Source organism: Canis lupus, chromosome 31 (assembly GCF_011100685.1).
Source record: "Canis lupus familiaris isolate Mischka breed German Shepherd chromosome 31, alternate assembly UU_Cfam_GSD_1.0, whole genome shotgun sequence".
NCBI classification, from domain to species: Eukaryota; Metazoa; Chordata; class Mammalia; order Carnivora; family Canidae; genus Canis; species Canis lupus.
This window is the reverse complement of record NC_049252.1, coordinates 12,084,597-12,099,553: the sequence shown is the minus strand read 5'-3', so window position 1 is coordinate 12,099,553 and position 14,957 is coordinate 12,084,597. Positions and strand designations below refer to the sequence as shown.

General features: G+C 34.8%; 1 protein-coding gene and 1 long non-coding RNA gene across 17 annotated transcripts in view; one reads left to right on the top strand and one right to left on the bottom strand.

Moving 5' to 3' along the window:
* The window catches only part of LOC102154431, a 355,562-nt gene that overhangs the window by 64,982 nt on the left and 275,623 nt on the right, over positions 1–14,957 (bottom strand). The window lies entirely within an intron of this gene.
* Positions 1–14,957, top strand: part of SAMSN1 (SAM domain, SH3 domain and nuclear localization signals 1) — a 269,753-nt gene that overhangs the window by 88,111 nt on the left and 166,685 nt on the right. For all 4 annotated transcript variants that reach the window (XM_038581233.1, XM_038581235.1, XM_038581231.1 and 1 more), the window contains one exon: positions 5,350–5,455. In XM_038581233.1, the coding sequence (XP_038437161.1) occupies positions 5,438–5,455 (18 nt within the window). In that variant the 5' untranslated portion in view covers positions 5,350–5,437. The remainder of the gene's footprint in view (positions 1–5,349; positions 5,456–14,957) is intronic.

Sequence of the window (14,957 nt, the reverse complement as noted above, 5' to 3'; positions counted from 1 at the left end):
TTGAGGTTTGCTCAACTTTTTGAATCTGTGGATGCGTGTCTTTTACTAAGTTTAGGAACTTTTTAGCTATTATTTCTTCAATATGTTTTTAGCCCCATTCTCTTTCTCTTCTTCTTCTGACACTCTGATGAAATGAGCATTGGATCTTTTATTAGTGTATGTATGTATGCATGTGTCTGTGTATGTTTTCTTTTGGTTATTCAGATTGAGTAATTTGTTATTCTAGCTTTAAGTTTACTGATTCTTTCATCTGCCATATTCATTCCTCTCCACCGAATCTTTTAATTTCAGTTACTGTATTTTTTAGCTCTATGATGTTCATTTGGTCTTTTTTATTTTTGATGAAATTTTATTTTTTTCAAGGATATTTAGAATTGCTTGTTGAAGCAATTTTATGATGCTTATGGTAAAATTCTGGTCAAATAGTTTCTATATAGTCTATTTATCTTAGCATTGGCATCTGTTGTCTTTTCTCATTCAAGTTGTGATATTCCCATCTCTTGTTATGCAAATGATTTTCAAATGTATCCTGGAAATTTTGATTATTATTTTGGGATACTCTGGATCCTCTTTAAGTTTTCTGCTTTATCAAACAGTCACCCTCTTCCTGTTTTCTATGTCTTCTATAGTTCTCTATATCTTATGCCTTATGTTCTGGTTTAGCATGCAGGTCCTGACCTACATTTTATGGGCTACAGTTGCACTGACAATTTACTTTTGTGAGCCTTTATAATGTATTTTGTCTCTTTGTCTGCCTGGTCCTGGTTAGTCTCTGATGAATTTTTTAGTGCCAGCCACAAGGCCAAGTACTTAGAGTCTTTAGGTTTTTAATGGAAGGGAGGCTCCTGCTCATGGAGATAGTTCCATGAGCTTCCTATTGTTGGCAGGGTTCCCACTCAATCAAGGCTGCCTTGTGTCTCTGAGTTTGGAGTTGGGGATAATCTTGCCATGGGGATAGAGAACAATAATCTAGGTGGATTGTTTCAATCTGGGAAAGGAATTAGTTATCTGGACCATATTCTGCCATTTAGTTAGTAACCAGAAGATGTTGGGTATAGTTCTCCTTCTGCTGGTACCAATGGGGACAGGGGAAGGCAAAAGATGCCAGGCTCCTATGCTGCCTTTCAGTTTCGAAATTTCTAGCCAGCTCACCTTCCTCCTTTCAACTTTCAGAGCTGACTATTGAGTTATTTTCAGTTTTTCGCTGTACTTGGTAGGAGAACAGAGAAAGATAAGTCTGCACCATTTTATTTCCCTTCTATATTTTAAAGTGTTCTTAAGTATATATTTTGATAAGTAAGAAGTCATCTTCTGTTTTAATTATAAATTCCTGTGCTTTTATGTACTTAGTAACTTTGAGTTAAATATTGAGAATGAGCTTATTAGAGGGGCACGTAGGTGGCTCAGGGATTGAGCATCTGCCTTCGGTTAGGTCATGATCCCAGGGTCCTGGGATTGACTCCTGCATAGGGCCCCATGCAGGGAGCCTGCTTCTCCCTCTGCCTATGTCTCTGCCTCTCTTTCTGTGTCTCTTATGAATAAATAAATAAATAATCTTTTTAAAAATAATGAACTTATTAGAAAAAAGAATAAGAATAAAACTTATAAAAACTTTGTTATTTTCTTTTGGTTGGTGGGATTAAGGGTGATTTTTATTCTCTACTTTATATTCTGTGTGTTACAACTTTAATTTTTTAAAATAAGTGAACAATATTACTTACCTTATTAGGAAAAATGTTATTTTTCAAAGAAAGTAAAAGAATCATAAGAGAATATATATTAACCATGGCTAGACTATGAAACACTGAGGAATAGGAGAAATAACAGCATCAATGTTTTTTATTTTTAGGAACTGGGCTTATGGTTTTCTGTGCATTAATACTAACTTGATAATGTCTTCAAAACTCTCATTAGCCAGCCAAAAAAGGGGGAAAAAGAGAAAAAGCCTCAAAATCACAACAAAGGTAGCCTTAGTAGGTAATGGAGAAAAGATGGTCAGTTTAATGAATGGTGCTGAATGAATTGTATATCCATCCATAGGGGGGAAAAACAGATATATATATCTCCTAACTCATATCTTTCAATTATACACAAAAGTCAACTGTAGATGAAGTACAGATCTGCATATTAAAGATAAAATAATAAGTTATTTGGAAGAAGTATAGAAGAATATATTCAAGATCTTAAAGTAGGGAAATATTTCTTAATAGGATTTTATTAAAAATAAAATCAAAACTAATTTTAGACAGTTTGTAATCACTTTAGTTTTTTATGCAATTTCTGCTTCCAAGGGCCACAGTAGAGAGCAATAATTAAGAGGTGAAAAAAAAAAATAAGAGGTGAGAATTGGTGATAGATGTTCCTTATCTTCTAAACCACTACTCTGGAGTAAGGTAATTGATGGTTTAGAAATCATTATCTCATGCTTCTCCTTGACTTTGAATTGCCTCAAAATGAAGACTATTTTGCTTGATGTGAGTATATCCATTCTAGCTTTATTTTGGTTACATTTACCCACTCTTTTATTTTCAATCTGTTTGTGCCTTTGGACCTAAAGTGTATCTGTTGTAGAGAGCAGATAGTTGGATCTTTTTTTTTATTCCATCTCCCAAAATGCCTTTTAATTGGAGTGCTTAATCCATCTATATTTAATGTAATTGCCCATAAGGTAACATTTACATCCACATTCTGGTGTTGGTTTCCTATATCTTATGCTTTTTTGCTCTTCTGTTCCTCCATTACTGACTTTTTTGTGTTAAATAGATATTTTCTGGTATGCTATTTTAATTCTCTTTTCATTTCTTTTTATTGTCTTTTTTGAATGGTTGCCCTAGGGATTACAGTGAACAATTACTTTATATCAATCTAGTAGATGCCATATTAATTTCAATTGTATAAAAACTATATAACTGTGTTTTTACACCTTCCTTTGTGCTATTATTGTCATATAACTTACATTTTTATCCATTATAAGCCCATTGACACAGTTTTATATTATTGCTTTATGCAGTTGCCTTTAAATCAGATAAAAGAGTCAAAACAAAAAATACATACTTTTTATATATTTATATAAGGCATATACTTATATACTTATATAGTTATATTTTTATATAGTTACCTTAATCAATGCTCTTTCTACTTTATTTTTATATCAACACCACCAAGAACCCTTTTATCCTGTCAGTAAAATACATATTCGGTAAAGACTAACCCAGAGGTCAAGTTTAGAATTTTCAGAGATGGGAGAATGGAAGTCTTAAAGGCTGGCCTCTTTCTGGCAAAGTCTAGCTCAGTAGCAAGGACAATGTAGTATTTGACAGCTCTCACATTTCCTTTGGCTCCTATTGTATCATTTAAACCTGATTGTATTTGAACCAGAATTTTGGCCCATGGTCTGTAACATGAGGATGTTAAATGTGTGTCATGAGGAAAGTATCTGATGTGGTGCTGTACATCATAAAATGCTTTTAAAGATTAGAGCCAAGGGAACCAAAGAAACCAAAATCTATAATTATTGGCATTTGTGGGAATTGTTTTAAGAACATTTAGCCATTTTAATCCAATTTTCTTTCTTTATGGTCTATCTAATGAAAAGGGTAATATACACAGAGGGCTTCAATCTGCAGCCCTCCTTTTATATGAATGAGCCTTTTTTATGAGGTTTTATGAGCTTCTTTTTCTTTATTTCTTCATGTAGATTCAAGTTACTGTTAAGTATTCTTTCATTTCTGCCTGAAGGATTCCCTTTAGTATTTCTTATAGCAGGAGTGATGAATTGTCTTAGTATTTATTTATCTAAGAATATCTTATTTTTGAAATATAGTTTTGTTGGACATAGAATTCTTGGTTGACAGTCCTTTTCTTTTGCACTTTGAATATGTCATCTCACTGCCTTCTGACCTCAGTGGTTTCTGATAAGAAGTCAGCTGTGAATCTTAGTGAAGCTCTCTTTTATAGGAGTCATTTCTCTGTTGTCGCTTTCAAGAATCTCTGTCTTAGGGTGCCTGGGTGGTATAGTCAGTTAAGCATCTGACTCTTGGTTTTTGGCTCAAGTTCTAATCTCAGGGTGGTGAGATTCAGCCCTTCATTGGGCTCTATGCTAAGCATGGAGTCTACTTGAGATTCTCTCTCCATTTCCCTATCCCCCTCCAACTCATGCTCTCTTTCTCCTTCTGTAAAATAAGTATATCTTAAAAAAAAAGAAAAGACTCTGTCTCTCAACAGTTTGATTATGATATATGTAAATATGGATGTCTAACATTGTCAATGGTACTTGTACTAATTTTACTGATTTTACTATGGAAATAATGTCTGTTACTAACTAAGTTCCAAGTCTTTTCTTTTAGTTTCCCAAAGGGTAGGGATCTCTGGGTGGCTCAGTGGTTTAGTGCCTGCCTTCAGCCCCGGCATGATCCTGGAGTCCTGGGATTGAGATCAGTCTCCGGTCTCCCTGTATGGAGCCTGCTTCTCCCTCTGCTTGTGTCTCTGCCTCTCTCTCTCTCTCTCTCTCTCTCTCTCTGTCTCTCTCTCTGTCTCTCATGAATGAATAAATAAAATCTTTAAAAAAAGAAAAAGTTTCCCAAAGGGTAACCTTACAGTCCCTTAAGCCTAAGTACTATCATATATACATCTGTATCCTAACCTCATGATATTTAAATAGTATCTGTCTGATCTGACCATATCTGTTGTCTCAGACTTTTTACCTGCCATATGGGTTAGTCTCCTCGTAGGATTAAGATTTTTTTATTTTTATTTTTTTCAATTTCAATAAGCTGTTCTCTAACCTCTTCTTTACCATTATTCTAAGAGTCAGTTGTCCTCGTGTGAATAAAACAGTTGCTGTCATACACAGCATTATAGATGACTTGACTTTCCTTCCTCTCATTGGCCACCTTTTTTCACACTCTTCCTTACTTGCAAGAAGATGGTAACTTTAAGAACTAAAGGAGCTATTAAAGTGAGAATGCTTATTAGGATATAATTACTTTATGGAAAAGTTGAAAATGTATCACAGTGGTAAAGAGACATGAATTAGGGAGGAGAACAGGCCATTTGTTTTTGGCCTTCATTGACTGAATTCCTTTCCTCTCTTCTTACCAATGGCAAATTTCAGGAGGTCATATTCTGCTGAACTATCTTTCAAAATAACTGTGCTAAGTGACACATCCCACTTTAAAATGAATTCTTCCATTTGGAAAGGGGTTGATTGTAGCAAGATAGCTGCATTAGGCTTTGACAAAACTGAGTCTCACAAATGGAAAAATAAATAGACTTTAATAAATTTCACACTAAGCTCTTCATCCTAGGCATTGATTTACAGAGTGTATAATTCATTTTCACTTTCCTTAGGGAAACTGGAGAATTTCAGACCACTGGAATCCCCATATATCAAGAAGTTGCCAGTACAAGAAAGGACAAACAATAATCATACAAATGAATGAAGGAGTGTGACATGGTAATTCTCAAATTTTACTGTTTTATTTTTATTTTATTTTTTAGTTTTGTTTTAACCGTAATAGGGGCTATTTCCAGGAATATTAATTGGCCAAACCATTGACAAACTTAATAAAAATGGGATAATAAGCAGTACCAAGCAGAGGCTACTACACTAACACAAAAGCATAAATACAGTGATCTTATGTGCTTTTATTAAATTCAGTATTCTTTGGTAGATAGATGTGATTACTGAAGGAAAAGCCTGATATGGCTGGGCACCAATACTTGTTCTCAGACCTGGAAGACTTTTTTTTATAGTCCTACCACAGTAGGTCATCAAATATTATTGCATTACTTCTTGTGGTTAGTGAAATGCTTTAGTTCCAGAAGTAAATAAAACCTGGTCCATAAGCTTGATATTAAACCAGAGTGGTTTTAGGTACTATTATTATTGGCTAAAATAGCTATCCATGATTGCAATTTGTCATTATAGAAACTAAAGATCTGCCATTTATAAAAGTGTCATGGCATTTGTCATAAGATTAAGCTAACACAAGATGTGCTCCTTGAATATATTATAGTCTTTCATCAGATTAATTTTTGGGGTTATCACACTGATAAAGATGTGAATAACCTGAGGAGAACACTGAAAAGACCATTGAAGGTGATTAAAGGGATGAAAACATCTTTTGTGTAAAGATGAAAGGAATAGGGAATATTTAGTTTAGAGGTGAGAAACCCAAGGGAAGTCTTGATCACTACTTTAAAATTCATTAAAGATTTTTATGAGGAAAACACCTAATAGTTATTCTTTCTGTCCATGGAGGACAAAATGAGAAAACATATTCAACACTTTATTTTTTACTGTTATTATTTTACTTTCTGATTAACTACTTAGCTAGATATTAATGTAATTTTTTTCTCATCAGCTAAATCATCCTTGGCAGTAATTTGGACCCTAAGGTTGTACATTAATTTTTTCAGAGCCTGGGGCACCATTTAGTATTCTTGAGCAATAGCACTATGTACTAAATAATATAGAATAACTTGATGATGGCACATTGATCATTTAGTTATAGATCAAAAAACAACTTTAGGAGATCAACGGGCCCAGGCTCCTGAAGGGAATAATGCATCATATAAAACATAGGTTTTATTCACTTCTCAAAGCTCTCCAGAGATGGACACTTCACACCTTGTCTCATTAATGAGAGAGAAGCACATACATATACTAACAGACACATAAATTCATTTCATACATTTACTGAACATATGAAAGTGTATGTTAGGTGCTGATAGTGAGAAAATGGGGATTGGAGGAAGAAGAAAAATATGTACAAGAAGAATACATGATTCTTTTGAAAAATGGACACATTAATGAATAGTGAGTAGAGAGGAAATGGTTTATGAAGTTAGTAAGTCTAATTCTAGTTCTTTTCACATGATCCAAATTACTGAAGGAGCTTTAAGAAACTTTAATTCATAATTAGTTAAAAGTCAAAGTTATATATTGTGCCTACATATCTCCTCAAGGTGGTCAAAGGGGCAGATTAAAGCTCAAATAGTAAAAACTAGTGTTATCAATATTAGTAGGAAAGCTTTAAGGAAACTGGTAGACCCTCCCTCTGAAGGGAGGTGAACCACTGTATTTCGTTTTATAAACCGTTAATATTTCTGTTTTTCCAAAGGATAAGTGTGATATTAATTTATGGTGTAAGAAGGAAATGAGTCCTGGTGGATTTTCATATCTTTAGTCATATATTAATTTTTAAAAATTTAAATATTATTTAGAATCTTTTGCACTATGACTTGAAAATCACTGTTCTGTGCTATCATTATTTCTTCTATTTATGAATGAATGTAGGTGGTATCTATAATTCCAACTTTCTGTTTTGGGAATTACACCTCCAGGCTGATATGCCATCTCAGGATGTCAGAGAACTAGTTCCTGGCTTGCTGCACTCAATTTCTTTCTGACAGCTAAGAAATTTGATTTTTATAATGAGGTGTAAATCATAGAAAGGGGTTGTCTATAAGAGACTTCAGTAGAGATAAGAGCAGGAGTATAAGAGTTTATGTCAATGGTGCTGTAGGTTAAAAGAAAGCATCAGAATTAAGGGCACCATCAGTGAATTAAGGGGACTTTGGCTTACATGCGTATTGAATACATGTGTATTGAATATACAGTGAAAGTAAAAAAAGTAAACATTAGCAGTAATGTATTTCATGTTTGGATCAACTTTTCCTATGATGGTAGCCAAGTGGTCTGTCTAATGAGGAGACATGGCACAATGCACATGATAATCTTTGACATTCTGCTATAACTTCTCACAAGGCAAAGAGAAAGTAATAGGGGAATAGTCTCCTTTCTTAATGACCCACACTTGAGCATAATTATAATGTGACATCACTAAAGACTCTATACATGTAGAATGAAAGGAAAATTTAGAATTGTAGCATGAAGAGTAATCTTTATTGAGTTGAAAAATATGCTTGTGTCCAAAGTGATGGAGAAGAAAAAGGTTTTATTTCAAGATTTAAATATGATATTGGTACTTCTGGTATTTTTGTCAACTTCTTATTTTATTATTATCCTTGCATACCTTTTTTGTATTTAATATCACAGGTAGTGGTTAGAAAGGAAATTAATGAGATGTACACCCCATCAGTGTTCTCATCTTGTCTTCTTCCCTAGCCCCAGTGAACTGTTTTAAGATAATACTAGTTTAGCATTTACATGGGCTCATTGTAGACCTGAACACTCTTATCTTTAACTTACCAATCAATAATTGTAGCATTTATTCATAAAAATAAATGTGATATTATCATGGATACATAATGTTGTAGCTATGTAATCCCAGAAAGCTAGATAAGATATTGATTCAAAATACATATTTAGGTATTCGTATGAAGCACTCACATGAGAATGATAAATTTCAGTTAAATATCTGGATATTTTACTTATATAACATGGAACATTCAGATAGTTAAGAAATATCCACCTATCTGTTTAGATGTCTCTATATTCCATGCAGCTATTTGGCAATATTTATTGATGTAAAATTGCTCATGTAATAATTATATGGATTTATGCAATTCTTTATCATCTGAGATAAGTTTGGATAGCAAGAGGGACATAGCTCTTAGGAAATTATATGCATTTTCTCTTTCCATTATATGTCATATATGTTTCCAATTTTTCATCATCATAGTCAGGTTTTAAGGTTAATGTTCTATCAGGCAAGATTAAGGCTAGATATGGGAAGTGGGAGTGGATCATGGGTATAAAAGTATCTTCTGGGCTTGTATCAATTACTTGGACAAATTTCAAGCTCGTTGACTGGGATGCTTTATCTATAGATTTATTAGACTCTTAAATAACAGTTTGAGAAATTTCTAATGTTGCTGACGAGGCTTACAATGATGATTCACAAGAAAAATCTGTTTATTTCTCTATATTTGCTTGGATTAGTTGGATTAGTGAGCAGAAGGAATTGTAAAACCACAGGGGAACGGTTTAAATGGGATAATGCAGACATTAGAGAATGATTAACAGTAATTTCACAAAGGTGGAAGGTAAGCTGCTCATTTTTATGGAATGGAACAAATGTGTTCGGAATGATTAACAAAATAAGACATGAAAAAAATAGAAAAATGTAGCCACTCAATTCTATTTGGGTAACAAACCATATGAGATATAAATGCAAATTCTCCCCCAAATTCACATACTTAACATTATTTAATGTTAAACTTCAGCTAGACTGTGGCAGACAACCAGCATAGAACATAAAAACCACAGTGCTTAAATGCCAGCCATCCTACTCAGTTTAAAGGCAGTTTATGTAATGTGTACTTTTCTTGAAAGTTTTTTTTAACCTACATAAGCCAGCATAAATCAATGCTTAACAATAGCATTTCAATAAAGCCTAAACTGTCTTCCATAACTAATAGGGTCAGACAAGTCACTTAAATTCTGAAAGCTTGTACCCTAAAGAACAGTAATTTGTTTATTCATTCATTCCACATATGTTTAACTTGTATTCTATACAGAGCACTATTTTGTGCAACGGAATCTATATCAAGTATTTTCCTACAGAAGCTGGGCAAGGACATGCCTGTTTAAAATAAGTTTGTTACTATCCAGAGGCACTTCTTTCTCTATCATTTAGGCTAGGTTGGGACCAGCTTTAATTTCCTGAGAGCTGCTACTTCAACTTTCTGAAACAATTTCCCATATAGTCCAACTACTTTTTCCTCTTTGCTTCCTTGCCTCTGTTTACGAGTAGATGAACCCTAAGAACTTCTTTGAAAGCACTGTCTCTAGACATCCCAAGCACAGCATCCTACATGGTTAGCCTTGCTCCATCTTTACTCCATTCTGATCCATGGTTCTGAAGAATGAGGGTGCTCTGGAGCTTTGGTATTATGTGAGAGGTTCATTCCTTGGAAGGTTCAGTATTGTTCTTGAACTTTAAGTCCTTGCTTAAAAAAAAGAATGTGGCCCATGGTCCACTAATATGAGCGTCACTTGAGAGCGTTTTAGAAAAGCAGGATATCAGGTTCACATCAGATGTAATGAATCAGAATCTGCATTCATATGCACTTTGAGGTTTGAGAAGCACCATAATAAACTATGGAAAGATAAATGAATTGGAGGAGCCCTCATTTATCATCTTAATTTGACTGCAAATTGATTAAGGCATAGTTGGTCAGAGTATGGTTTAATGAAGTTTTATATTCCATACCATGCAGGCAATTTAAGATAAGAATTATACCTCTCAACAGTATTTCCCAAATGCCCAGAACAGTGTTGACATGCCCTAGATAGATATATGTTGAATGAGTTTATATGTCCTGCCCAGCATCAAGTATAGAGTACTATCTATGCATATATGCTTGTTAACCACATATGGATTTGCAGAGAGAATTTGATATTTTGACCTCCATTTTCCAATGCCTAAAAACCCATTATCTTCAATATGATGAATTCTTATATAAATGAATCCCATTCAGTCAATTTGTAATATCTATTGAGTTCTACAACTATTCCCTTTGCCAGGAATTTGGAATTAAAGAATTAAAAGATTTTCCTTGCCCTCAGGGTGTTTATAGTCTAGTTCATTGACAGTTCAAAGAAATATACACTATGCGTATATTTAGATAGACATAAAAAGTGCAATGGAAGTGTAGGAAAATAATATTTATGGAGTACACAAAGAATGGCTTCACAGAAAGTGATGTTAGAATTAGGACTTGATGGGTGCATAATTTTTAAAGTCAGAAAAGTTTGACAACATTCTAGGTGAAGGAATCAAGGTGTAAGAAAGCTTATAATTATCTCATTCCTCTTTATGTGGAAAGGAAAAGGAAGGGACATGATACTGCATAGAAAGGGAAGGGCCTGACTAAGCAAAACCCCTGCATGACTTTACTAGTGAGTCTGTATATCATGGAACGGACAATGTGGGAGCCATTGAAGAATTTTCAACAGACTGTGATGTGGTCAGATGTATATTTTTGAAGGTATCAGGACTGAAGAGGAAGGATTGCAACCAGAGTTAAAGAGACCAGTTAGGAGACTATTGCAATAGTCTGCTTTGGAAATGATAAGAACTCTGACTCTGACAGCAACAATGGGAATAGAGACAAGGGAAAGAGAACAAGTACCAGGTGATGTTATGCTGCAAACACTAGTTTAAACCCAAACACCCAGAAATGAGAAGTAAGGAGAGCAGAAGTTAACAAATGAATTACCCTCCTCCTGACCCCCAGGGTTCTGAAGAAATGAGACACAGGATAGGTCTTTTTGGGTAAAGGGGGTGTGGGTAGAAAGTTTACTTGCTTTCATATTTCCTTCACATAAAGGGTTCCTCTGACTGCTATTCATCCAATTTATTTCTATGAACATTGCCACCAGGTTCTGTTGGGCATACTCGTCATCACGCAGTCATAAAAATCCTCACTTTTCTGAGAGTAGGATCTAAAGGCACAGATAGCCCTGCCATGCATGACCAGCTTGTAAACCAAATGCCTTAGGATGATTCTAAAAGGATCTGCAGCCAGATTTACAAATCTGCAAACTGTAGAAAATAAAAATAAACAGTTGAGAAAAGTAAGATAGAAAACTGGAGGTGCTTCCATCAAGTTCTCATCTCAACAATACCTCAGTCTGCACGACTCACTCGCATATTTTTCAGCTGAACCTGCTCTTTTTTGAACAATCTAAATAATTGTTCACATTTTCCACGTCGGAGAGACACATTCTAATTATGATTAGAGGAAAAAAAATGCATCTGGTTGAATATAATCCAAAGCATACAGCTGAAGTACAGACATTAGATATAGATGACAGATACTCTAAGGTATAATAAAAGATTGACTCTGGCTATATTTATCATTGTCTTTTCTTGCATTAAAAATAGTCTTTCATTTTTAATGAAAGATTAAAATTTTACTAAACATTGAGACTTTGGATAGCAACAATGCTAACAAATGGAAATTTTATCTGGCCTGAATTCAGCCTATAAAAACTTCTTACTTGTTTAAGTATAACAATTACTTTATCTGGGTCAGTTTATTTAGTTATTTTATATTTTAAACATATTAAAAATATGTGACCACATAATATTATTTGGCTTTGAAAACTAAGCCTGTGGCTCTGTTCCTTCTGTATAGCAATTCTCCGAACTTGGTCTACAGACAGGCAGGCATAGTATAAAAAGAGGATTAAAAACTGTTTTCTGTATCCTCAACTTTATCAGGGATGGCACAGAAATCTCCATCATTCATAGAGCTCAGGGAGTTCTAAAGCATTAACAATTTATCTGGCTTATATGTTATAAAAGCTAGAAAGTATATATTTTTAAACCAATCACCAAATCCAACCATAATGCAAAAAAGTTACTTGGCAGGTTTGACTGGTACAATTCATGCTGAATGGGAAGAAAAAAAAATAGGGCATGCTCTTGGAAAAGCTGGTATCCAATAAATTTAACAATAAAAACCTCATCCAAAGGGGTTAAAAAAAGGTACTTGGGGAAACACACTGCTATACAAGAAAGGTATTATCATTGATGTGTAATTTTTTTTTAATTTGTCTGGATGAACAACATAAGGCATTGGCTTTTGCAGGAAAAAGTTGTTAACAGTTGCTGTAGTATACATAAATATATATAAAACTTTGATTACAATGTCTTTGCAGTTCTTTCACCATCCCTTATCATTGGTGCAGAAGAATTGCTCTTAAGAGTTGAGTTCAAGCAGGGCTCGTGGGGCTGGCCCCAGTCCAGAAGCAAGGTTTTTGTTCAAGAACCTGCAATTCACCCCACCTTTTCTCTCCTCTTCCCTCTTGGTAGCTCTCAGTGTGTATCTAGTGAAGGGAACCTGTTTTTCTTTATGTCTTACACAAAGTAAAAGGTTTGTTACAGGAAAGGAAAAGCTGTTTCCAACAACATCCACATAATAAACTAGTTAGCAGAAAGCATATCCTAAAACCAAATTAATACTTGACAGATCTACTATATTTTCTTCAGGGATCATTATGTATATTCCGTAACAATTGAGTGTAATTCATGTTTTTTTTTTTTTAAGATTTATTTACTTATTTGAGACAGAGAGAGAGAGAGAACATGTGTGCGTGTGTGCCAGCAGGGGAAAAGCAGAGGGAAAGGAGAGAGAATCCCAGGCAGACTCCAGGATCCCTGGGTGGCTCAGCGGTTTAGCGCCTGCCTTCCAAGCAGACTCCAGGTGCTGCTCATGGAACCTGATGTGGGGCTGGAGCCCACCACCCATAAGATTATGAACTGAGGGTCGCCTGGGTGGCTCAGCAGTTGAGCATCTGCCTTTGGCTCAGGGCATGATACTGGGGTTCCGGGATCGAGTCCCACATCTGGCTTCCCACAGGGAGTCTGCTTTTCCCTCTATGTTTCTGCCTCTGTCTCTGTGGCTTTCATGAATACATAAATAAAATCTTTAAAAAAAAATAAAAAAAGATTATGACCTGAGCTGAAATCAAGAGTCAGAGGCTTAACTAAGTCCACCTCAAGTATAATTCATGTTTTATCAATTATTAGTAAATTAATATTTATTTTTAAAGAAGCGTCTACCAAAAGCCTGGTTAAAACAAGTTTTCAACATAAACACAAAAAGGCAATATACAAGATGAAAATAAATCATCATAAAATACAGAAAATGTGATAACAGAAAAACAATTAGGTAAGATGATTTCTATCTTTTCTTCCCTTTCTTTCTCTGTGGTTTTTGAAATCCTTAAAGTATAAAAAGATGCAAAAAGAAAAAAAAAAGAAAAAGGACCGCCAAATGAATATAAAAATAGTCAAAGGTAGTTGGATTTTAGATGAAACAGCCATTGAGGATACCAACTAGTAGTATCAATGATTTTAGGTGACTAGACTTTAGATATCATCCTGGATTCATTCTTTCTTTCCTTTTCTTTTCTTTTCTTTTCTTTTCTTTTCTTTTCTTTTCTTTTCTTTTCTTCTTTTCTTTTTTTTTTTTTTTTCATCCTGGATTCTAAGAGCATGGTCAGGGATTCTTTTGCCTTAGACTCACTTGCCAACTTATTTGATAGGCAGATGCCTGAGCTCTGCAATAGACTTCTGAATCAGAGTCTTTGGAAGTTGGGCATTTAAATCAGTGTTGTAAACAAGCCCCTGTGAACTTCTTGTGTAAATCATAGTTTGAAAACTCCTACATGATTGAAGTCAACTGGCCTTGTGTGCTTGACAGTGACAGTGTCTAAGGCTAACGGTCTTCTTTTCTTTGCATTGTAAATATGCAAAAATGTCATATTGCTTTACATAGTACCAGATGGTTGTTTATCTATTCTCAAATTATCTGTCCCTGAAGACTCTTCATGAACTAGGAAGGTACAACTCCGTTCTCACCAAAACTTATCAGTTTCCTAAATTTGTCCCCATTTTTTAATGTTTTTCCTTAAATCAACTATCAGGTATCATCTCTATAAAAAATCAACACAAAATATTTTGACAAAATTAAGTTTTTTAACTTACTAGAGCGACACCTGGATGGCTCAGTGGTTGGGCGTCTGCCTTTGGCTCAGGGCGGGATCCCGGAGTCCTGGGATTGAGTCCCACATCAGGCTCCCTGCGTGGAGCCTGCTTCTGCCTCTGCTTGTGTCTCTGCCTGTCTATCTCTCTCTGTGTCTCTCATGAATAAAAAATAAAATCTTTAAAAAAAAACTTACTAGAGTAAGGGAGAACACTACCTAATTGAATCTTAGTAGTATCTGAAGAAGGCAAATATCATTTATAGAATGTTTATAGGGTTTGGAGTATCATTTAAGTAGGTGTTGGAGTAGGTGATTCAAGTTGGGGAACTGATTGGACCTGGGCAACATTTGTGACATAACAGTTTAGTCTTGGTGGACTTAAGAGGACAGGGTCTTAAAGTGAATCTTGATCAAGTGAGCTGAAGTTTGATAAGTGAGTGGTTCACCCAGATGAGCAACCTATTGTCCTTATAGGAGAGCAAAACAATTG